Source organism: Leptopilina boulardi, unplaced genomic scaffold (assembly GCF_019393585.1).
Source record: "Leptopilina boulardi isolate dan_hultmark-lab unplaced genomic scaffold, ZJU_Lbou_2.1 LbouV2_32, whole genome shotgun sequence".
NCBI lineage: Eukaryota > Metazoa > Arthropoda > Insecta > Hymenoptera > Figitidae > Leptopilina > Leptopilina boulardi.
Genome location: NW_026137885.1, coordinates 1,116,101 through 1,140,513, shown reverse-complemented (window position 1 = coordinate 1,140,513; position 24,413 = coordinate 1,116,101). Strand labels below are relative to the sequence as shown.

The 24,413-nt window shown below is 25.0% G+C and overlaps 5 protein-coding genes across 7 annotated transcripts in view; 2 read left to right on the top strand and 3 right to left on the bottom strand.

Moving 5' to 3' along the window:
• Positions 1–24,413, bottom strand: part of LOC127284189 (60S ribosomal protein L10) — an 88,066-nt gene that overhangs the window by 18,242 nt on the left and 45,411 nt on the right. The window lies entirely within an intron of this gene.
• Positions 440–3,602, bottom strand: LOC127284184 (geranylgeranyl transferase type-1 subunit beta). The gene is made up of 4 exons (XM_051309505.1): positions 3,202–3,602; positions 1,626–2,236; positions 1,196–1,553; positions 440–1,106 (listed from the first exon to the last, which is right to left on the bottom strand). The coding sequence occupies exons 2-4, from the start codon at positions 2,157–2,159 to the stop codon at positions 985–987; spliced, it is 1,014 nt and encodes a 337-aa protein (XP_051165462.1). The 5' UTR covers positions 2,160–2,236; positions 3,202–3,602; the 3' UTR covers positions 440–984.
• On the top strand, positions 4,389–6,844 carry LOC127284179 (RING-type E3 ubiquitin-protein ligase PPIL2). Its single transcript, XM_051309500.1, has 9 exons — positions 4,389–4,556; positions 4,682–5,048; positions 5,120–5,285; positions 5,361–5,518; positions 5,583–5,706; positions 5,798–5,946; positions 6,018–6,172; positions 6,267–6,605; positions 6,720–6,844. The coding sequence occupies exons 1-9, from the start codon at positions 4,525–4,527 to the stop codon at positions 6,805–6,807; spliced, it is 1,578 nt and encodes a 525-aa protein (XP_051165457.1). The 5' UTR covers positions 4,389–4,524; the 3' UTR covers positions 6,808–6,844.
• LOC127284177 (paxillin) lies at positions 10,801–23,198 on the top strand. Of its 3 annotated transcripts, XM_051309494.1 has the most exons (11): positions 14,137–14,250; positions 14,823–14,937; positions 15,470–15,630; positions 16,471–16,648; positions 17,185–17,305; positions 18,266–18,467; positions 19,453–19,776; positions 19,840–20,013; positions 20,115–20,345; positions 21,516–21,636; positions 21,723–23,198. In XM_051309494.1, the coding sequence occupies exons 1-11, from the start codon at positions 14,164–14,166 to the stop codon at positions 21,866–21,868; spliced, it is 1,860 nt and encodes a 619-aa protein (XP_051165451.1). In that variant the 5' UTR covers positions 14,137–14,163; the 3' UTR covers positions 21,869–23,198. The 3 variants fall into 3 exon arrangements, with proteins under 3 accessions (XP_051165454.1, XP_051165451.1, XP_051165453.1); XM_051309497.1 differs by lacking the exons at positions 14,137–14,250; positions 14,823–14,937 and adding an exon at positions 10,801–10,946; XM_051309496.1 differs by lacking the exons at positions 14,137–14,250; positions 21,516–21,636; positions 21,723–23,198 and adding an exon at positions 20,456–20,934.
• LOC127284192 (mitochondrial import receptor subunit TOM22 homolog) lies at positions 22,600–24,231 on the bottom strand. Its single transcript, XM_051309517.1, has 3 exons — positions 23,962–24,231; positions 23,424–23,529; positions 22,600–23,338 (listed from the first exon to the last, which is right to left on the bottom strand). Exons 1-3 carry the CDS (start codon positions 24,079–24,081, stop codon positions 23,133–23,135), a joined length of 432 nt encoding a protein of 143 aa, XP_051165474.1. The 5' UTR covers positions 24,082–24,231; the 3' UTR covers positions 22,600–23,132.

Below are 24,413 nucleotides of genomic sequence, written 5' to 3'. Positions count from 1 at the left end.
TCATAATTCTGTCAAGTTTCCTAAAACTTTTTCTTTTAAAAGGAGAAAAAAAAGTTTATCATTTGCTTCAATATTTTGATTTAAATATTTAATTTTATTTAAATTCCAAATGAATATTCACATTCTAATATTTATTTCCATTTCAAATTTGAATTTTCACTAAAAAAAATATGAATATTAAAAATTACAATATTACGAGTTATTGGATTTTAAAAGATTTTTAAATAATATTTTTAGAAGGGTCTCACAGTCATTAAACTCAATTTCCCTTCATATTTTCCTTGTCAATGAATTCTTTACTACAAAAAGAAAAAACATTTCTAATATTAAGCGAAAAACAAAACTTTGAAAGTAATACTTTAACTTAAAGCAATTAAAATTAATTTTTATTATGTTTAATTAAAAAGTAAAAAAAAGATTTTTTTAAAAAAATTCAAAATATCATTACTTTTCGTGTTTATTGCAACATTGTTATCTATCACAAAACAACATTTCATTCTTATATTGTTGTTTGAGGACAAAAATTTTTTATACGTAGCTTTTAACATCATTTTTTCTTTTTTTTTTTTGTATTTCTCAAAAAGTTAAAAAATCACGAAATAAATCCTTTTTGAATTAACAAATACATTTTTGTGTATATTAATTGACAAATGTAGAATATATATTCCGATTAAATAGAATTAAATTGTGCCATTCAAATAATTATTAAAATAGCGTATAAAAATAAAATATTGTAAATTAAAAAAATTAATCTATAATTTTTTGAGAGAAAAAACACATGTGTCTAAATATCTAAAAAAAAAAAAAATTCTCTAATTTATAAACTTTTGTATATATTATATAGTATTGAAAAAAGAAATACTGAAGAATTTTCTTTTTAGATGAAAAAATATTTTTCGCAAAAAAATTCGGGTAACAAATTTTCTGTTACCTGTTTTTTTTTTTTTTTGTTCTGTGCGCATTATTTTAATATTTGGTATTTAATCACGTATTTCGCCATTTTTTGTGAATCTCTTGTAAATGTACGTAGGCTCGACGAGAAACATTGAGAGCTGCGTACATCGGACATAAACTCGGTTCACCTAAGAGGCTCAAACCGCTCAGACCTGGGCAATAAATTTAATTTCAGTTTTTTTTCTCCAAAGTCTGTGGGTTCTTTATTTTTTTCTAGTAAAAATTAAAATAAATAAATTACCTAAATATGTATGAAGTGGATCAGCAAAAACATATTGAAATTTGGCAAATCCTCCCACAACAGTATCCTGTGTACTTAGGACAAAATTTCGATTCTCATCGGAATTCGATAAATGACTAACGTTCAACATTTGTAATGTGGCTCCAATCCAAAAACTGTAACACGTATCGGAAGGTTTACCAGGCCTGCCATGAAAACCTCCATCCTGCCTCATAATGCACCATCTTCTTAATCTATTCAATTGTTTATCCGACAAAATATCCAGTTTGTCCATTAAAAAAAGACTCGCAATGGCACAAAATGTCGAACCACCATGTGATTCCAAACCAGGAGCCTGACCAATTGCTCCGTCATAGGACTAAATAAATTTATAATTTAAGAAAAATTTTCTATTTTTTAGTTTTTTTAATGAATTTAAAAAAGAACTTACTATGCTTCTTAAAATATAATCAACAGCCTTTTGAACATTAATACCCGTCCAATCGTCCAATATATGCGAAACACAACAAGCGCAATAGAGAAATCTCATATCACTTTCACAGCCAGTTATCATTCCAGAGAATGATCCATCAGAATTTTGACAAGCTCCAATACCATCGACAAGTGATTTACGATTGACACGCGATAAATCATCGCCAAGAATTAATAATGCCGCCAATCCTGTATATGTCATTGCCAAATGGCCATTAATATAATCACAAGCATCAATTGGCAATGTTGTTGATGCTAAAAATCCCGATTTTTCACCAGCATTTGAAATTTGTAATTTATATATCCAATCGATTGCTGAATTTTTTTCCTCATCAGAAAATTCATTTAATGAATCAAGAATATCAAGACCCGATATTGCAAAATATGCAATTGTCAATCTTGTTGAGTCCATTGATGCACAATTGCTTGGCAACATTTGTAAAATTCTGCGAAAATATTTCGCGTGTAACGCCTTAACGACTTGTTGAGTCATGATTTTTCTTCTTTTTTTTATCCACTCTTAAACGAATAAAGTTGAAAATTCAAATTTTTTTTTTTAAATTTCCCCTCCTGTAATTTTATATATATTCTAAATTATTCATTAAACTTAAAAAAGAAAGGGTAATTAAAATAGTTTCATTTAACCAAAAAAAATTATTTTACAGAAAATAAATTTATTTTCAAAATATTTATTGATATATAATAAATAATAATTATAATTAATATTAATTTTCCATTCTCTTTAACTAATGATAAAAAAAAAAATTTATTATTAAATAAGGTAAGGGGGGTTGAGTTCTTTATTTATTTGTTTAATAAATTAATTTAATTTTATAATTTTTTATTATACGAGTTATATGATTGTTCTTATTATGTTGATTAATGAAAACTTTGTTTTCCATATGAATATGAAAATTTTAATTTGTATAGGCAAAAGAAAGGATTTTTAAAAATTAAGTAAGTATTAAATTTAGATTTCATAAATTAATAAATTTTTAATATAAAAGGAATAAAATTTATATTAGTAGAAAGATAAGTTAAATAATAAAATATTAAATTTAAAAGGGTTCAATAAAAGAGTAGGAAAATATAAAATATAATTAATATAAAATGTAGTAAATTTTATTATTTAAATAAATAATAATAATAATTAAATTTATTATTTTTCGAAAAATAAATCAACAGAAAATACACTACAGAATAAAAAAAAAAATTAAAAGAAGATAATTAGTTCAAAATTTAATAATACTTTTAAAAATAGATACAATTTTCTCTTGTTAAAAAGATTTTTTTTTTTATTTTATTTGAATAGCCAAAAGTTCTGAACGTTCAAAATGAACGAAATATTATTTTCAATCTATAAATTATTATGACAATAAACCAAATTAATAAAATTAATATATTTCTTTTTAGATTAAAACAATATTTTATAATAAAATTTGTACTTAAAGAAGTTGCAAAAAGAATTTCGTTCATTCAAAACTTTTGGCTCATTTTTATTTTGAATAAACATATATATTAGGTTTAAAAATTACCTTTACAGAATTATCATTTTTCAATTGTCAATAAAATCACTAATCATAAAAATTTCACTTTCCAATGGTAAATTTATCACTGTTGCGCTATTAAAATTCATAATGTCAGAAAAATTAATATTTATTTATAGAGATGCTATATAAAATTCGCCGAATGTTATATAGTCATGTAGACATATAGGTTATGTTTCTTATTGAAAATATACAAAATCAAATGTAATTTATTCGATATTTCGATGTAGCGTTGAATTGTAAGTATAATAATGTTAAAATTAACTTTTCATGTAATCACTCTATTTTAAATTGAACCGGTGGTATTAAACTATATTTAAATGAGAAAATAATTTTAAAATACTCTTGTTTTGGAATTAATTTACTGATTATTCAGAACAGAGATGGGTAAATGTAACAAACTCGTATGTAATAATACGTATGTCAGGTATTAAAATTGTCCAACGGACTTAAAGTTCTATACACACTGTCTTTTCGACTCATAATTGAACTATTCATCCCTGCTTAATGATGACTACACCACTCTGATGTTAGCGAATTTTAGTTCTTTAGTAACTGCACCCTGGCAGTAACGGACGGAATCGCGCCAAAAAATTCTAGTTGTGAAAATTTAACTTGTTTTTCGTTAATCGAAGAAGTTATTAATTGGTGTTAAGTGTGTTAAGTGAATTAAAAGTGTGGTATATTGAAACGTTATAATGTCAAAGAAATTATATACAAAGTTTGCAATTTGCATATGACTGCGCGTTCAAAGTTTTCCATGTTACAAGTTCGTCAATTTGTCGAAGAAATTTATCGTCTTAAATTATATCTCCGTTACGTAAAAACGTTTTAATGACAGAAATCTTTTGTTTATAAAATCAATAGTTTCGTGAGTGTGGTGTAATTATAAAAAAAGCAGAGTTTTATATGATCATTCAGAAGGAAAAGTGTTCCATAGTTTTTAGAGCAGCGGCTGAAAATATGCAATTCTTTACTGAACCAACGTGGAAGTCCACAATCGGTGAGTACCCTTTTTTAAAAAATAATTATTCTATTATAAGGTGACAATATTTTTAATTTCAAATATTTTACATATTTTTTAATTCAAAAGATTTCTTTTAATTTTATATCGCGTAAGTTACGTAACGCGTTTAACCTACTCAAACCTGTTTAGGAGAATATTTTCTCGTAATTACATACTCAACCCTTAGAGAATTCCCAAACAAACAAATGTCAAATTCATTTTTACTATTTTAATTTTTTGTATAGAAAGTGTTGAAGAAAGTTTTTTTTTATTTTTTATAAGTGTGTGTAAATAATATAACAAAAATGGGTAAACGTCAGCATCAAAAGGATAAAATGTAAGTAATTTGATTTTTTTTTTGTTGACGTATAGGTTAGGAATTAGAAACTATATATAAAATATGTGAAATAAATTTTTATATTTAAATGTATAATTTCATTTATTTGTTCAATTAATGCTCAGGTATTTAACCTATACAGAGTGGACAACTCTGTATGGTGGAAAAAAAGCGGGTCCTGAATTAGAAGGCGAGGATTCAACATTTCGACGATTACCTTTTAATCATTGTTGTTTAAGTTTACAACCATTTGAACATCCTTATTGTGATGTAAATGGAAATATTTTCGAATTAGAAGCTCTTTTACCCTATGTAAAACAATATAAACATAATCCTGTAACAGGAAAGGCAATTGATGTTAAAACATTGACAAAATTGAATTTTCATAAAAATGCCGAAGGTCAATATCATTGTCCAGTATTGTTTAAAGTTTTTACCAAACATTCTCACATTGTTGCCGTTCGAAATACAGGAAATGTTTTTTCTCACGAGGTAATTATAATTTTAATTTAAAAATTCTTTTTTTTAATATTTTAATAATAAAATTTCTTTTTAAACACTAGGCTGTGGAACAATTGAATATAAAGACGAAAAATTGGAAAGATTTATTGAATGACGAGCCATTTTTAAGAAAAGATCTCATCACTATTCAAGATCCAACAAATGTGAAAAAATTTAATCTCTCAACATTTCATCATATTAAAAATAATTTGAGAGTTGAAGATGAAGGTTAGAGAATTTTTATTAAATAATTAATTAATTGGAAAAATATTAAAATTAACTTTATTAAAAATTAATTTATAGAAACAATTAGAGAACGAAATGATCCTAGCGCAAAACTTAAAACAGTTTCAAATGAAACTAAAGTTATTTTGGCACAACTTGAAAAGGATTATAAAGATAAAGCAAAAACGAGTGAAAATAAAAAATCTATTGTTTCAATGCCTGATAAATTTAATGCTGTAAGTAATTATATTTATTTATAATTTTTTTAGTTTTTTTTTTTTTAAATAATATTCTCTCCAGGCGCATTATTCCACTGGAGCAGTTGCAGCTGGATTTACATCGACGGTTATGCCAACGGAAACTGTTCTTCAAGCGGCAATTATCGAGGAAGATCAAGTGCGATATGAACGAGTTAAGAAAAAAGGTAAAAATTTTCAAAATAATAAAATTGAATTTTTAAAATACAAAAATTAATTTTTTACTTTTCTCATAAATTTTCATTTTTCTTATTAAAGGTTACGTGAGATTGGTTACAAATTTTGGATCATTAAATTTGGAATTACATTGTGATATTGTGGCAAAAACTTGTGAAAATTTTATTAAACATTGTCAAAATGGTTATTATAATGGAACGAAATTTCATCGATCAATACGTAATTATATGGTAAGTTAAAAAGAAAATAAATTTATTTAAAATTAACAAAAAGAAATAATTGTAATTTAAAAAAAAATCAGCTTCAAGGCGGTGATCCAACAAATACGGGAAATGGAGGAAAATCAATTTGGGGTAAACCTTTTGATGATGAATTTAAACAAAATCTTGTTCATCAAGGTAGAGGTATTCTTTCAATGGCAAATTCTGGTACACCAGGAACAAATGGCTCACAATTGTAAATTACATTATAAAAATAAATTTATTATATAATAGAATTTAAAGTAAATTGATAGAAAATTTTTTTTGAAAAATTGTTTATTATTTTACAGTTTTATCACATATCGCTCGTGTCGTGATTTGGATAATAAGCACACGGTTTTTGGAAAAATTGTTGGCGGTTTAGATTGTTTGAATGCTATTGAAAAAATTGAAGTTGACAATAAAGATAGGCCAATTGAGGATGTAATATTGTTAGTTGCCCAGGTATTTGTTGATCCTTATGAAGAAGCTGATGAAATTTTAGCAAAAGAACGTCGTCAAGCTATTGAGGAAGCGGAAAAATTGGCTCAAGAAGCAAAAAGAAATAGCAATACAAAAGCCGATGGTACTTTAAAGGTTTACAAAGCAGGTGTTGGAAAATACATTAATATGGAGGAAAAAAAGAAAAAGTATGATAAAAAAAAAAATTTATAATTACTATTTTTTATAAATTAATAATTTTTAATTATTTAAAAGAATAATTGTATTTAATAAATAATAATAATAATCCATTTTTTTTACAGATTGGAGGAAGGAGAGACGAGCGGACTTCCATTAAATCGAAAGAAGAAAAAAATTGTACAACCAATAGAAGAATTTTCTTCTTGGTGATTGAAATTTTGAAATATAGTTTTTAATTACAAACATATTTTTAGAATTTTATTCCTTGTCTTGACTGAAAAATAAAAAAATTTTTCCCCTATTATATTCAAAACCGTTTTTTTTTTTTAATTTTGATTGAAAGAAGAATTATGTTTTTTGTAATGGTTATGAACCAGTTTGAAAGATTTGAAAAAAAAATTTCTAAAAAAAATCGAAAAAATCTATATAACAGGTTTTTCAAGATTTTCTCCTTTTTATTTGAGATAAATTTACTCCCTATTAAACTTATTAAAAAAATTTGTACTTCAAAATTATAATTAATTAATCAAAAAACGGGAATTTTGCAATTTTTTTTTTTTTTTTTGAGGTTATGTCAAAAGGACAATACATTTATTTTTGTTGTTTACTTTTTCTCTATAGGGTAAAATGTCAGAACTATACGTCATTTTTATATCATAAATGTAAATAATTATCACGAATAAAAGGAAATTTTTTTTTTTAATTATGTAAATTATATCATTTCATTATTTTTTAATTGCTGGCAGAAGAGTAAAGAAAAATGTTATTGATGAAATGAAAGGCGGTTTGTGTACATTATTATACAAAAGTGAAACAAGACTCCATGTTTGTGATTTCGTTTAATTTTGCTCCGCAGTCGCTGTCTTGTCGCGAGTCGTGACGTGTGTTGTTTCCGCGTCGTGATTACTGTCATTTTTGTTTTTTTTTCAATAATATTATAAAACATCTAGTGAATATTTAAGTGTATTTTAAAAGGACATATAAGGATTAATCTCATTGTCTTGCAATGGATGATTTAGGTAAGAATTGAATTTATCCACTTTGCTTTAAAAAAAAAAAAAATGTCGAAACTTATCAATATGTTAACCTCAAAATGCAATTATCAAATACAAATCTGTCATATTATTGTATCCCGGCGCATATGCATAATTTATTTCATAATGTTTTTTTTTTATCTCAATTTCTTTAATATCTTTTTTTAAAAACGTGTTTATTATAATCATTATTATATTTGGTAGTATGCAATAATTTTTTATTGCACAAAAAATATTTGAAACAAATTGTTAAGAAAATTTTGATTTCGCATTTTACAAAAGAATAATAAATTTTATTATATAATATGAAAATAAGGAAACAATTTTTGCTGATCATAGATTCATAAATTGTTTTTATGAATTAATTGACGTAAATTAACGGCGTATTTGTGAAAAAAAATGAAGCTGAATTCTGCAATTTAGAAAAAAAAATTTATGAATCTACCGGTGATTGTTCATTTTTATTTATAATCACTGTGTTCAATTAATAAAAAATAAAATAGGCGAAAAATATTAATTTCAAAACAATGGCTTTTTTTTAGGAATAGAGAAATAAATTTTGAAAACTATAAATGGTATTAAAAGAGATGATTTGTTAATTTTATGTTTTATAAATTCAGGTGCGTGTGGGTGATGTCACGCACCATTTCGAATTTTATTTTGTCATACTTTCCTTTAAATATATGTTCGTTTAACTGCACACATACACACTAAATTCTATATAACCATATCCTCCTTCAGGTTGTGACGTAATTTTCTTGCTCCAAACTACGTTCTTCGATAAAAGACCATTTTGCCATCGCACCATACGTGAATTAGTCATATCTTTAGAAATAGAATGAATCCTTCATTTCCAGAAATTCACTGAAATGAGAGAGAAAGTTTTTTTTTTTTTATTTTTGCATTCTTTTTCTTCAATTCCAATATAGAAGTCGATTCAAAAAAATTTTCCATGATAAACAAATTTCAAGATATTTTTTTTTTTTTTTAATTTTAATATTAAAACAATTTTTTGTAAATATTCTTTTTTTAGAAAATTGAAATCGTCACTGAAAATAAATACAGGTGTGAGCTGAGAGTAATCAAATATTTGAATTTCTTTTGTAACGATTTCAATTAATTTGAATAATAATAATAATAATAATTACTTTTCTTTTCCGAGTTCACTGATCCGGATATCAAATATCGCAAAAATAAGATCGTGTAGAGGCGAATGCTCTTCGCAGCATCCCTAATTCTATTCTCTCTCTCTCTGCTTGTGCGTAGAGAGATATATATATAATAAACTGAGAAGCAAATAAGAAATGTCGTTTTGTCGGCTGAATCGGATATCACGTATTTTTAGTTGTCGTCTGTTGAGGCTGCATCAGCTTTAGAGAGCAGTTTCTTGTGTAAAATAGTGTTTTAGCCTCATCGTTATCGTCACCACGTGTTCCGGTGCGTGCGGATATACAATAACTAGACGACACCATGCGCGCAAAGATGATACAATCGCATCCGACCTACTGGGCACCACCGCGATTCTCTTAAGCAAATATAACCGCAAGTGACCCACACGTCTCGATTTTTCTCGTTTTTCAACTTCCTACGCATTTTCTCGTTGACCATTGAAGAAAAAATAAGTATCGTTTCGCGATTGCGGAATATAAGTTCGTGTGTGAGGTGATTATTACCTTTTTTTCTAACCCCATTGACAAAAGCGATAATTAAGCAAATTTTTCGAAACAATCAATTTCATTATAAGTCAACTTTGCTGATTAATTGAATTTATTTCTGACAATTGAGGTTAGGTTGGAAAATTAGTTTCGTTTTTTTTTTTTTTCTTTCAGTATTATATTATTTTAATTTATTATTAATATTATATTATTTATATTGCATTATTTATAAATATAATACAATAAATTAAAAATTAATAAATTATAATTGATATAAAAAATTTGTAAAATACTTAATAAAAAGGCAATTTTTTTGGAATAAATTTTGAAAAAAATGTTTTGTCTTTTTTTTTTGATAAATACTTTGTTTGACAATTTTTCCGCGTTAAATATTCTGTCATATATTAAAATTAAATGAGAAAGTGAGAGGAATTAATTGTTATTTTAAATTGAGAATTAAAGTAGGCAATAGAGTGTAGTTAGCGTGAGTGAAGTTTTCAATTAAAGGAGGCAAATTCCAAGATTAAATCTCGACTTTATATATAGAGCATAATATTCCAAGTTGTTGTGATCAATTTAATTTTTTTCTTTTATTATTGTGTATTTTCTTTGATAAATTTATTTTTTAATATACGCGTGTGTTACAAAGTCAAAAAAATCATGGATCGCACAATGTATGGAAAACTTGAGCCTGGCGCAACTTATCAACCCTATAGGATTACCGTTAAAAAAGGTTCACCACCTGGATGTAAGTTTTATATTGTAAAAAAAAAAATAAATTGGCGAAAAAATTAATTTTTTTTACTCTCTCAGTTTTGGGATTTTTTTTTTTATATCTTCGAAATTAATAATATTTTTTTCCAATTATTTTGTTATTTGTTCCGTCTTTATATTTTTTTGATTTTTTTATTGAAAAAATATATTTGAAAATTCATTTTTTTTTTTTTTCAAAAATAGATTCGAGATGTTACCGACGTTTTTTGTTGTTTAGTTCGTGATTTTGACGAAAGATGTTATTTGTTTGTAGCAATTTTTGTAGGAAACAAAATTTTTTGATTTTTTAACTGAAACAAAAATTAGGTTTTCTAAAAATATTTAAAAAAATTGACAATTTCTATTTTAGTTACGAATTATTTTACAAATTTTTTTAAAACAATATTTACAATTTTTTTTGTAATTTTTTTTTTTTTGAATGATTGAAAAAAAATAAGAGAAAATTGTCTTTTTTTTGTAATATTTAAAATTATTTAGTGGAAATGAAAAAGATGGAGGACAAATTGAGCCAATTAAGAACCTTCAATACCGTGAATGGATGCCTATGACATCATTATTAGAATTCCCTTCTCCGTTTGTGTGTGTGAGAGTAATCAAACACTGATGCATATTAATTGCTCGGAAGTCTTATATGATATTCTTTTATTATATGTAGGTTGGTGGGGTAATCTCTAATCCCACGTCATTAACATGTGTATTTTTCTCGTTTTACGTCTCAATTTACGTTTATATCGCTATACCAGTAACTTGGCAATTTTCATTGATAATAGTTCGTTAAAGTTTCATAGAAAAAAAAAAAAAAAATAATGTTTAAAAGATTGAAAAAAAAACAATGGCAATTTCGTGACTAGGATTATTTTTCACTTCGACAGATTAATATTATCTCGTAAGTGTTTTTACAGGAATTATTATTATTGAAAAAGAAAATTTTTCGTGACAATTTTTGATGAAATATTATAAAATTATTAATTTTTGTTATTAATTGATTATTAATTATTATTATTTTAATATTAATTAATAAATATTAATTATTAATATAATTATTAATAATCAATTAATTACTGACTACTAATTAAAAATAATAATAATTATTATTATTATATAACTGATATAAAAGTTGGAATAATAATTAATATTATAATTTATTAATCATAGATCTAATAATTAATTAATATAAATTATTACTTTTTTTTCAAATTGCAGATTCAGCCTCATTTTTTATATATTCAGGCCTCGGATTACACGACTTTTTCGACTTTTACCGACTTTTTTCGACTTATTTTAATAAAATGCGACTTTTTCGACTTTTTAAAAAAATTTATTTACAAAATTTTAAAACAAAATACTTTTTTTTGAGAATACAATGCAAATCTTCAGATGTTCTTTATTTTAATTATTTAACAAATTTTGAATTAAAATTCTTCACTAAACTAATTATTTTTAATAATTTTAATTGAAATTCTTCACAAATTCAATTATCTTAAATTATTTTTGAATTAAAATTTTTATGAAATTTAATAATTGTTTATAATTTAAAAAAAAAATTAGCAAATAAAATTACAAAATCACTTGAAATTAAATTATTTCTAAAATTTTAATTTTATTTTTAATAATTTTTTATAATATTCTTCGAAAATTCAATTATCTGAAAGTATTTTGTAATGAAAAAAATTTTAAAGTTCAATTTTTTTGTAATTTAATTAAATTAATTAATTATTAATTAATTAATTATTTTAATTTAATTTTTTTATTTAATTCTAATAAATTCTTCAGTTATTTTCAAAAATTTCAATAAAAATTCAATTATTTTCCATAATTTCGATTGAAATTACATTATTTTCAAAATTTTCAATTTAAAATCAACTAATATTCATTTATTTTCAAAAATTTCAATTCACAATCAACTAAAATTCAATTATTTTCCTAAATTTCAAATTAAAATCAATTTTGAAATTTAATTATTTTCAAAAATTTCAATTTAAAATCTTCTAAAATTTAATTATTTCTAAAAAAAATTTTCATCTACAATTTTTTGAAATTCAATCATTTCTAATAATTTTAACTTTAACTCTTCCAAAATTATTATTATTTAAAAAAAAAAATTTTTTTAATAAAAAATCTGTAAAACTTGATTAAATTTTTGCCATGAAATTATTTTGACCATCAAAACATAAAAACTATGACAAAATTTTTAATTCGAATAAATTGTATAAATCAGACTTCAAAAAATTATAAAAATGTAACTTCAATAAATTTTTTTTGGAAATTTGTTCTACTTAAAAAAAAATTTTGAAAATTTGTCTTACAATTAGTTCAATTGTGAAATATTGAAAATAAATTTTCTTGATAATATTTTTATTATAGAATTTATTCTCATTACAGAATTAATAATATGAATTTAATATCTACATTGTTTATTTAAAGTAAAATATTCATTAACAAATTAATTTTTTTTTTTTTTAATAAAAAAATCGACTTTTTTTTGGAATATAAATCGATTGAAATGACTTTTTTTGTGTCTTAAAGTCGATCCGAGGCCTGTATTTTGTAAAAAAAAAAAAAACTAATTTTATTTCTTTAGTTTAAAATTTTAATTATTATTATTATTATTTATTTTCATATTTACGTTATTGTATTGACTAACAATTATAATTAATTTTCAGATTAACAAACTAGGAGTAATCATCATAATTACTAACAAGTTGTCATCATCGCAGTCATTTTTTATGTTGGCTTCTTGCAATTTAAAAAAAAAAAAAAAATACTCGAAAGAATATATTTTTGTGTTTAGATTGACATTTTTATTATACGTGTGCATGGGTCAATATATATATATATATGTATACACAACACAGAAAAATAGTCCAAGAGCATATTATTATATCTAAGAATGTCAACTAGTGCGAAAGTGTTCGGTGGAGGGCCAACACAAGAAAGCAGGTTGACGTAACAACTCGTGGTGATTTTTAGCGGGTCGAAGAGCGCAGGGCCACATGAAGACGGCCCAGTTCTAATCGTCTCGGTCTCTCTGACTGCAGTTCAGACATCGCTTCTCTCTTTTATATACGCGAAAATTTAAAAAAAAAAAAAAAAAAATTTATCCCCCCATTGACTCATCGTTTTTCCTTTCTTTTCTTTTTTTTACCAAAAGGTGATAAATTCTCTTGCTTATAAAAAAAAAGAGAGGGATTAACGAAAATTATATATCATCGCAGTCAAAGATAATAAAGTGACTTTTCTTCTTTTAGCTCCACGTGTTTTTTAAAATTCACTGTTGTCAGTTAGTTGCTCCAGATTTTAGACAATCGATCCGTCAGTCAATAAATTTCACTCACAGAGAATCATTCTCGCCAAAAGTTATTTTTAAAATGCTCAATTCGAATTTGTTTTTTTTTATGAGCAAAAAATTTTTCCTTTTTTTTTTGATTATTTAAAAAAATTTATATATTTTATATTATGTAAATAATTTTGTAAAGAGTTTTCTTTATAAAAACAAATGTGTCATGTTTTCAAAAATATTCTATTCTTATTCTTCTGTTATCTAAAAATATAACTTTTTTTTTTTTGAAGCAAAAGTGAAAAATTTTTTTCTCGATCATCGATAAAAATTATTATTTTTCAATTATTTTATTTCTATTGCTATTTTGATCGAATTCAAGGCCGAATGTTATGCACGTGGTGTTATTAATAATAATCATTGCATTTACACACACGTGGGTGACATGTAAGCTGAAAGAAAGAAGGGAAAAAAAATATATATATTCGAAAGAATCTGTTTTGCGTCAAGATTGCAAAATATCGATTCAGGAAACCTTATAATCTCGTTTTATCACTCTATTTTCCCCCTTTTTTTTAGGATTTTCATATAAATAACATTTTTACTATTTTCACCTCGAAATCTTGAAAGAAACACTTTAATTGTTTAAAATTGGAATAATGCCAGCGAATATTCTCTGAAAACAGAATTTATTATTCCATTTCATTTATATAATTAGATAATTAATTATTGAAAAAATTTTTTTTACACTGGAAATCTATTTTACTTTTTTTGGAAAAAAAAATTATATAATTAAATTTGGAATTATTAGGAATTATTTTCAAAAATGCAACATAATGTGAATTATTCGAGCGTCGAAAGCTATTCAATTCCACCGACAATTTATGTTGAAATTCCTCAAAGACCACCTCCGGTATGTTATTATGCATATATAGCACGAAATAATTACGTGTTATGATTTCCTCAATTTGTTCCCTGTTTCCTTGTGTGAAACAATAAATCAAAAAAATTTTAATACAAATTCTATTAGAGCATGCCAAAAAATTTTTTTTTATACAATTTTCTCGCGTACACATATTTTTATATAAAGATTCATCATCAAAGTTGTTTTTATGTTTCTCAATGAAAAATTGCCCTCTGGGATTTTCTCACATTTCTGTATTATTATTTCATAATTGCAAAATTATGAAAATTATTATTTATGCGTGAATTTATTAACTAATATTTATTTGAAAAAAAGGGGTATTGAAAACTAAAATTTAAATTTTATTTTCCAAATTTTTATATTTTTTAATTTTTGGATTAAATAAAAAAAAGAAAATTTGGAAATAAAATTTATTCACTACTACCAGTGTTTTCAATAATTCCAGATTGTTTTCCATTTAATGGAATTGTTTCGTTTTGTCGAATATGTCTGACTGAAAAATTAATTTCTTCTTTTTAAAAAAAAAAAAAAATATTCAATTATTGTATTTATATAAATAGATTATTAAGATAACAAATCCTAACAAGATGGCAGACATTTTGAGACCCTCGTCACCATCCCTTAATCTTCGATTGGCTACTGCCGCACGTCATGCTAAATGGGAACGATATCTTAGTAAGTAATTTAATTCAAGGTCCTGGCAAAACAAAAACCCTTTGTAAAAAAAAAAAAAAAAAGTTATTGAAGTCTGGATTCAAAAAAAATATTTCAATATCCGCTTCATGAAATTTTTTGTCACTGAAAGAAAAAAAGTCAAATAATAAATTACTACTAATTTTTATATTTAATATTAATTATATTTTTATTATAAAATAATATAATTATTTTTATTATAAGAATAATAATAATAAATATTACTATATAATTATTAATATAATAATAAAATATTAATATTTATTACTAGGAAAATAATTTATTATTTGTTTTTACTGTTGGGATTTTTTTTTCTCTAAAGGAAATGGTATGATGAGTATTTGTAGGGTGAAAGTTCTTTTAGTTGGAAAAAAAAAAAAATCTGTTATTTATATGGTGAAGGATTTCGAACGCTTTCTGAATTGTAGTTTAATGTGAGCGTGAATTAGTTTTATTTATTTATTTATTTATTTTTAATTTCAATGTAATATTTAATTAAAATTTTTTGTTACAGATGCTCTTCTTGCTGATTTGCAAAATACAGTCTCACCTGAAACTACAACACCTGGCTATGGTTCTCTCAATGGAAAGAAAAGTCACTCATCAACTGCAATTACTGTTCCATCATACAAAGCCTGTGACAATCGACAAAATTCCCCTCTTTTATCTCAATCGGTAAATTATTTGATTTTTTATTTCTAATTTAAAAAAAAAAAATTCAATCATTTTTTTGCACACAAAAAAAAAATTATATAATTTTTATATTTTTTATATAAGAAAAATTTGATTTTTATTAAAATTTCCAATTTTTATTTTGAATTTTAAATGAATCAATATTTAAAAATTGAATTTTATTTCAATATATTATTGAATTTTTAAATCGATTGAAATCGATTTTTCTTTTAATTACTTATTGATAAATATTTTCAATTTGGAAAATAATTAAAAAGACTTGAACTATTTTACCGTCATTGTTATAGATTTTTTAATTTTTTTTTTTGAGGTAATTTTTTATTATTATATAGTAAGAAATTGAGGAAATTTGGTTTTTTTGGAGTCAATTTATAAAAAATGCAAAAACTTATTTTATTATAATATAGTAGATACTTTGTGACTTGATATACTAGAGTAGATTTTTTTTTTTAAATTTTATTTCAGTGGGATCGTGTGAAGAAAATTTCAAGGACTATGGCCATCCTACGCGTATTTTCTATAAGAAAATATCACTAAATTTAAATTGATTTCATTAATTTTTTTTTCTATATCAATTTTAAAAAATATTTCTCAACATAAGTAAATTTAAGTAAATTTAATTGAATTTTAGAATTTTAATTCTGAGAAATAAAAATTAATTTAATTTATCCACAATTGATATTAAAATTAAATATTAAAATAAATATTAGAAATATTAAAATTAAATACTAATTAAATATTAAATTTAATTATATAAATATATATATTTAATATATTCAATATTTATTAAAATTAAGATAATTTTTGTTTTCTGTTGAGCAGCCAACGTATCAAAATCGAGAAGCCATAGAGGAAGCCATAATTAAATCCGGAAGTGCTCCATACAATCAAAGCTCAAGTGGAGGAAAAATGCCCTCTCTCAATAATAATTTGTCGGAATTGGATACTCTTTTGCAAGATTTGAGCAATGCTCGTTACAATACTCATACTCAAGACAGAGGTAATTATTGCTTTTTTTTTTAATCGAAATTTTTAAATAATTTTCAAAAAACATAATAATGTTTCTAAAATAAAAGTGTAAAATTCGACAATTGAGAAAAATATTAAAAATTGTAATAAATTTAAAATATTAAATTAGAATTAATTTTTTAAATTACCAAATTTGTAGAATATTCTTAAATTTTGAATAATATTAAAAAAAAATGATTTAACCTTCCGAGCGTTAAAATCTTTATCACACCTGACACGTTTGAGGTTGAGGCCAATTTGGATGAATTCCAAATTATTTTCGATGACAAGTTGTGTACTTGTCTCATCTTGTATAATTACGCAAGTTGGCAAAATAATTATTCTTATAATCATGATTGATTAGAATTCTGTAAAAATTATTTTCCCTTTTTTTTCTCGTTTGCAGATTTAATTTTTTAAATTCTCGAGAAAAAAAACTGATAATTAAATTGATTTAAAAATTTAATCTATTTTTTATCTATTATAAAGATTAATTGAATTTTTTTTTTGGGAAATAATTAATTACAGATAGCAGAGCATCAAATGGAGTTACAATTAGTCCTACACTTCATTCACCGGGAAATACTTTATCACGACCCACTGTCGATTCCTTATTAGAAGAATTAAATACCGCTGTTATTCCAAATGGGTAAGTATTTCTTTTTTTTTAAAGAGAAAAAATTATTTTCATATTAAAATAAAAATAATATAATTTTAATAAAAACAAAAATATTCAGAAGTTTTTTTTTTTTTAAATTAGATACAATTTGTTGGGAATAAAGAATTTTTTATTTAATTATTTGTTTTGAGATTTGTTTTCAAAATGTAAATTTGATTATCCTGAAAAATAAATTATTATTTGAATCGTGGTAAAGAAATAAATGTTGACATTAAAGGTTGTTATTTAAAGTACTGAGTAAAGCTGACAGGAAACTTATTTTTTTTTTTTTTTTATTATTCAAATGTGTTAAAATGTGCTGGATTCTACCTTCGAATGATATACAGATCGATGCTATTTTTGTGTCTTGCCTCACACTCATTATTAAGAGAATATAGAACACAGAAACATCGATCTCTGAGGATTTCACAAAAATAGATAAGGACTGAAATTTTCTTTGACAACTTCATTTTAATTATTTATTTCCTTTATGTTTGGATTTTTATTTAAACATTTTTTTTTCTATTTTCTAATTTTATTATTAAAAAGTAATAATAATAATTTTATTTTTTATTATTAGTATTGAAAAAAGTCAATAATAAGATAATTATTTTTAAAAAAACTAAATTTTTAAGATAAACAAAAAATTGAATAAGAACATAAATAAAATTTTTATTACTTAAATGTTGAGATTTTCGTTTTCGTTATTTATTGCTCTATTTTGAAAATTGAGTGAAACGCATGAAATTGGTTGAAAAATGTATTTCGAGGTTTAGTGAAAATGAAAAATGAGCGTCTTTCGTATTAACTGGCAACAGCTATAATGATGAGATCATTTCAATAATAATATTTGAAAATTTTATTTTTTTCAAAAAAGAAAATTGTTTTTTTTTTTCGATCTTTATTAACTTTTTTGATACTTATTAATTTTTTAATTTTTTACATTAACAGAGATTATTATCCTTCGGATGGGAGACTAAAGGTCACAGTTCAAGAAACAACGACAGAAATTGAACCCACAAATGGATTTGGTTCAATTGGAAGTCCTTTTATACGTTCAGATTATGAACAAAATTTCACAACCAATGGACACACGGCAAGTAATGCCACTAAGGAATTAGATGATCTTATGGCATCTCTATCGGAATTTAAGGTAGGTTATTTTTTTAAATTTTTGTTATTTAAATAGTATTTGCTTCTTTTTTTTTTTCATTATTTTGATGAAAAAATTGAATGAATAATATTGAAAAAATTGTGTATAATTAAATGGTGAGAAAAAAATGATATTCCAAAAATAAATTGGAATTTATCCAGAAAAATATGGTAAACACTTTTCCTTATCTTTTTGAGATATCCTCGCGCTTTTAAATTTCTAGGAAAATTTGCAAGCTAACATTAGAATTATACGCGCACTGAGAGCGACTTTATATACCATTTGGCACAGACAATTTTCACCAATTTGAATATTAGAAAAAAAATTTTACGCTTCGATTTTTTTTTTTTTTTAACAAAAAAATAAATTTCAATATTTGATATTATATTTAGGAGGAAATTTTTTTTTTGTCGAAGGGGATTAAAATTAATTTTTAGAAAATTGAAAAAAAAAAAAAAAGAGGGGAAAATGAAGAAATCGAGAGAGAGAAGTGATGCGGGAGTATAGTAATCATTGACGTTTATAAGCACACTCCTGCCCATTCTTGGCTGGCCAGGTTACCGAAATAACTTCCATTCCACCCGGACCAGAGAGTCGTCATCTTTCCCTTTGCGTCGCCACACCCTGCATCATTTTCATCTTCGTCGTCGACGATGTGATCTCTCCGCCTAATGTTCCAACGTTTATTAGGAAGCCGACATTGTAAAAGAGAAAAAGAGAGGGGGAGGGGGAGTGAAAAGCCTAGAAATTCAAAAAAGTCGAGTGGGGATAAAGACAGTAAACTGCTGTTTCCAAAAGCTCACAGTGCCAGTTTGCAAGCACGCGTTCACATCAGATATCATTTCACGCGATCAGGTCTCCTTTTTTTACGCTCTACTTTTCTCGCACAAAAACAATTTTTCTTTCAAATTAAATTAAAAATTAATTTAAAAATTTTTTTTTTTACAATTTCAAATTTGATTTATAATCAATGTTCCTTTTTTAGATTCACGGAAATAATCATCAACGTCAAACAGTGACAGATTCACCATACGCGAAACCTAACAAAGCAACGAAAAGCTCGTCAAGTCCATTACCAAACGATCAGGGATCGACGAGAATTCATATAAGGGAAACGCATACACAACATCTTTATCAACCGCAATACGAGGAGAGTCAAATTGTCACGAGTACGAGTCAAGCGACTCATATTAAACAAAATCAACTTGATTCTATGCTAGGAAATTTACAGGCTGACATGAGCCGTCAAGGAGTAAATACCACTCAAAAGGGATGTTGCAACGCCTGCGAGAAACCAATCGTCGGGCAGGTTAGAAATTTTCTTTTCTTTTTTTTTTGTAATGAATTTTTTTTGTAATTTGTATTTTTCCAGGTGATCACAGCATTGGGAAAAACATGGCATCCGGAACATTTTACTTGCACACATTGCAATCAGGAACTTGGTACCAGGAACTTTTTTGAAAGAGAAGGACATCCTTACTGCGAGTCTGATTATCATAATCTTTTTTCGCCTAGATGCAATTATTGTAACGGTCCCATTCTCGATGTAAGAAAAAGGGAATTTTGAAAATTAATATCAATCGGCAAAATTTAAATATGAAAATTAAATTTTCAAAATCAAGATACAAATTGACATTTTTTTCACAGAAATGTGTGACAGCTTTGGAAAAAACATGGCACACGGAACACTTTTTTTGCGCCCAATGTGGAAAACAATTTGGTGAAGACGGCTTTCATGAACGAGATGGAAAACCATATTGCCGTGAGGATTATTTCGATATGTTCGCACCAAAATGCGGTGGATGTAATCGGGCAATAATGGAGAATTATATTTCCGCTCTAAACAGCCAATGGCATCCCGATTGTTTCGTTTGCAGGGTAGGAAATTTATTAATTTTCTCTCTAAACATAAACAATTTATTTTCAGATTTTCATTTTTTCTTTTATTCTTTTTTAAACAAAAAAAAAACTTACAATTTGCGATGTAGGATTGCAAGAAACCAGTTTCTGGAAAATCTTTCTACGCAATGGAGGGCAAACCCGTATGTCCAAAATGCGTCGGTGTCGATGACGATGAAGAAGAAGAGGAAGAAGAAGAAGCGTAAAAGAGAAAAAAAAAAAAAAGAAAAAAAATGCTAAAATTTTTTTTTTGTCGACCAAAGAGAAATTTTTGCTGAAAAAATGTTGACCCTTTTGCCCCTTGGCTCCAATTATGAGGAGCCTTCCCATATTTATTTTTCACAGGTGATCGAGGCGAAGGTCGAATTTTAAGCGAATTTTTTCTTCTTTTTTTTTCCACTTTCCAATAATTACGCGACGAGAAAAATTAATTCTAAAAATATATAATGTGAATTAATTTTTCTTTAGCGGACAAAAAAAAAAAAAATCTTTTACCAAAAAAAAAGGGGAAATAGTCGAGAAAAAAGCGATTGGTGGTTATTTTATAAGAAATTTTTGTTGATTTTTGGTTTTTTTTTTTTTTTTGAGAAATCTTGTACGATTTGAAAATAAATGTCAAAAAAATAAAAAAAAAAAAAAAAAAAAAAAAAAAAAAATGAAAAAAAAATGAAAAATTAAAGAAACAAAGCCTCTGAATCGTCTTCTCGACGTATTTTTGAGTGTTGATGTCCTCTTAACCGCCTGCGGGAACAGGTCAAGGTTAATATGAGGGTGATGTGAGATTCAATCACACACGTGAGCCAATGTGTGAGTTTGAGATCTGATTCAACTGTTCAGTTTTTTTTTTTTCTTTTTTTGGGGTCGTGTGCAAAAAAATGACGCGATCGATCGAGATTTCAAAATCCTTTCGTAATGTCATTTTCGACGTCTACTATAAATTAAAAATTAAAAAAAATTTTTAAATTCAAATCAAAATTAACCATTTTTTTGTAATTAGAAATTTTGATTTGATTTTTATTAATTTCAAAAAATAGTTGGAAACTTTTTTTCTTAGTTTTTTTTTTGAAGAAAGTTTAAATATTTTTTAGAAATAAGAATAAAATTTTCATATTAGTTTTTTTAATCGATAAAAAAAAAAATTTGTTTCAGGATTGTAGACAAAAATTTCAAGGTGGATCATTTTTCGATCACGAAGGATTGCCTTATTGTGAAACTCATTATCACGCTAAACGCGGTTCACTTTGTGCCGGATGTCACAAACCAATTACAGGTTAGATAAAATTTAATTTTCAATTCAAATTAAGATAACAAATTTTTAATTTTTGTAAAATAAATTTTTCCTTTTTTTGTTCGCAGGTCGTTGTATAACAGCAATGTTTCGTAAATTTCATCCCGAACATTTTGTCTGCGCATTTTGTTTAAAACAATTAAACAAAGGAACGTTTAAAGAACAAAATGATAAGCCCTATTGTCATGGTTGTTTTGAAAAACTTTTTGGCTGAATTCAATTTTTTTTTGCGAGGGAAAAAAAGAATTTTTTTTTTTCAAATAACAGAGTAGTGATTAAATATAACCATTTAATCTCTCTATTAATACAAAATAGTCGTTACTAAAGAAATGCGTCTTTAGTTACACGGTAAATAATATTACCGTGATGAAAACAAATTTGAAAAAATTTTGTTCTCAAACAGAAATGACTAAACGGTTTTTATAATATAAACCGTTTTTTTTTTTTTTTTTAATTTGATCATTGAAAGAATTTATTTTTTACTAATAAGTGGTTTATGAAATTAATTTTTTTTTTTAATGAAGAAATCATGAAGTTTTCTTCTATAATTAGGAGATATATACTAATTGTGCCTAATGGACTTTTTATAATTACTACTTAATAGTACCTTTTTTTTTTTTTTTTATTAGTAAATTAGATTTATACTATATACGTGCAATGTGTGAATTACGTAATCTAAAGTAATTTTTCTGTACAGATTTTAATGTAATTCTTCTTTTTTAACAAATGTAAAAAAAAATCGCCTAATATTTGATGACTGAACATCGAATCTGTTTTTAATTCTTTACAAAATTGACAAACATAACGAATTAACGAAAAATTCGCCTATCAAAATCAATATTTAATCTTATTATGTCTGTCATTATATAAATGTTGCTTATTTGAAAAAAAAATTGGTAGTTTCTTTCTTTCTTAATTTAAAAAAAAAAAAAAAAAACAACTCTCTAGACTTGAAAAGAATTTATTACTATTCTCTATTTATTTCACAACAAAACAACGTACAAACAATTCAATTGATTCGGGACATCAAAAAAAAAAAAATCACATCATTATATGACGAGTCTACTTAAAGTGATCTACAAAAAATTTCACTGTGCAAAAGAGAAAGAAAAAAAATTGAGATCTATTTTTTCTATTAAATTGTCTTTAATTAAAATACTAACTTGGTAATTTGCTCTTTTTTTACGCTAAAAAAAAAAGTCAGCGCTAAATTAGAGCTTAAGAATCAATATAATGCCACTATGAATTCTCGATAAAATAAGAATCCTTTGGTTTGCTCCTTGTTTCAATTTTTTTTTTCGCCTTTCAATTGAAAGTGAACAAAAAAAAAGAAAATGCATTGGAAAAAAATTAATTTGCACGCAGACTTTGAATAAAGATGTGATCCAGGGGGAGTTTTTTCTTTTTTTTTTAAATTGGCAGCAAATTAATATCACCTTCTTTTTTTTTTTAATATCTTTTTAGTGATTAAATGTAATTTATCGTGGAATTGGTGGTGCCATTGGAAGTCCTGATGTTCCTGCGCTAGAAATTGCTGCATTTGGTCCTAATAAAACTTGTTTTTGTTGTGCACGTTGAGCCTCTTCCATTTGTGCACGCTCTACTTCAAAGAGTATTGGTGCAACTAAAATTGCTGACGAACTAAAGAAAAACCACGTGAGAGTACAGGAAACTGAGTAAAATTCTGTAATAGAAAAAAAAATATTATTGTCAATTTAAAATAATATTTCATTTGATTTTTTTTTGAAATAATGTAAATTTAAAATTACGTTTAACACAGGAACACAAACAGGAGCTCATGTTGTAGCTGAAATTTCGTACTTCCTTTGGAAACATTTCCGTTAACCCTATGAGACGCTCAGCTAAACTTTCATCCTAGAAAAAAAATTGAACACATTTTTCGAAAACAATTATTTTGATATATTTCTCATTTAATTTAGTAAACTCAAAATTTTAACCTTTTTAAAATGGAAAATTGGTAAACAAAATCAATTAAGTTCCATAAGTTCAGTTAACCTCAAAATTTATATTCAATTTCTGATTATAAAAACTATTTATTTATCCAAATATTTAAATTTCGAATATTTAATCCGATTCATACAAAATTTAACCGGTTTTTTTGCAAAATGTTTGTTTAAATAAATGTTTTAATCTTTTAATTTGTTTAAGGCGACAGAATATTATAGAGAGGTTAGAAATTAGAAGTAATAAAAAAATAATAAGGGAGAAAAATAGAAAGATTAATATAATTTAATAAAATAAAATTTTTATGTAAAAAAAAAGAAAATAGAAAATTCAGTCAACTACCTCCTCATCTTCATCGTCATCGGGAAGAATAGCTTTGACTTCAGGTGATCTCATGTCACTGCTTCCCATTCCACTGTCTAATTGTTCAAAATCTGCAGCTGCACTAGAATTAGAATCCATGTGAATGTTTTTTTTTTTTTTTTTTTCTTCTTTCGAAATTTCGAAACAGTCAAAGAAACCTCGTGTTTCAATAATTTTCTTTTAAAGGACTATAACCAAAGAAATTATATACATAAGAACTAAAAACTCACACATACACGCACGGTTCACCACATGTTTTTTTTATAATTTCCTTTTAATCGCTCAAGAGTGCGCTGCTGTTAATTTCCAAAACCGGAAAGAAATTTAAAATTCTAAAAATTTTATTAATATTCAAATTTGACTTTTGTGTTAAATTTCAATATTTAAAACAATTGAAAATTGATTACACATTTTTTTTTACTAAAATTATT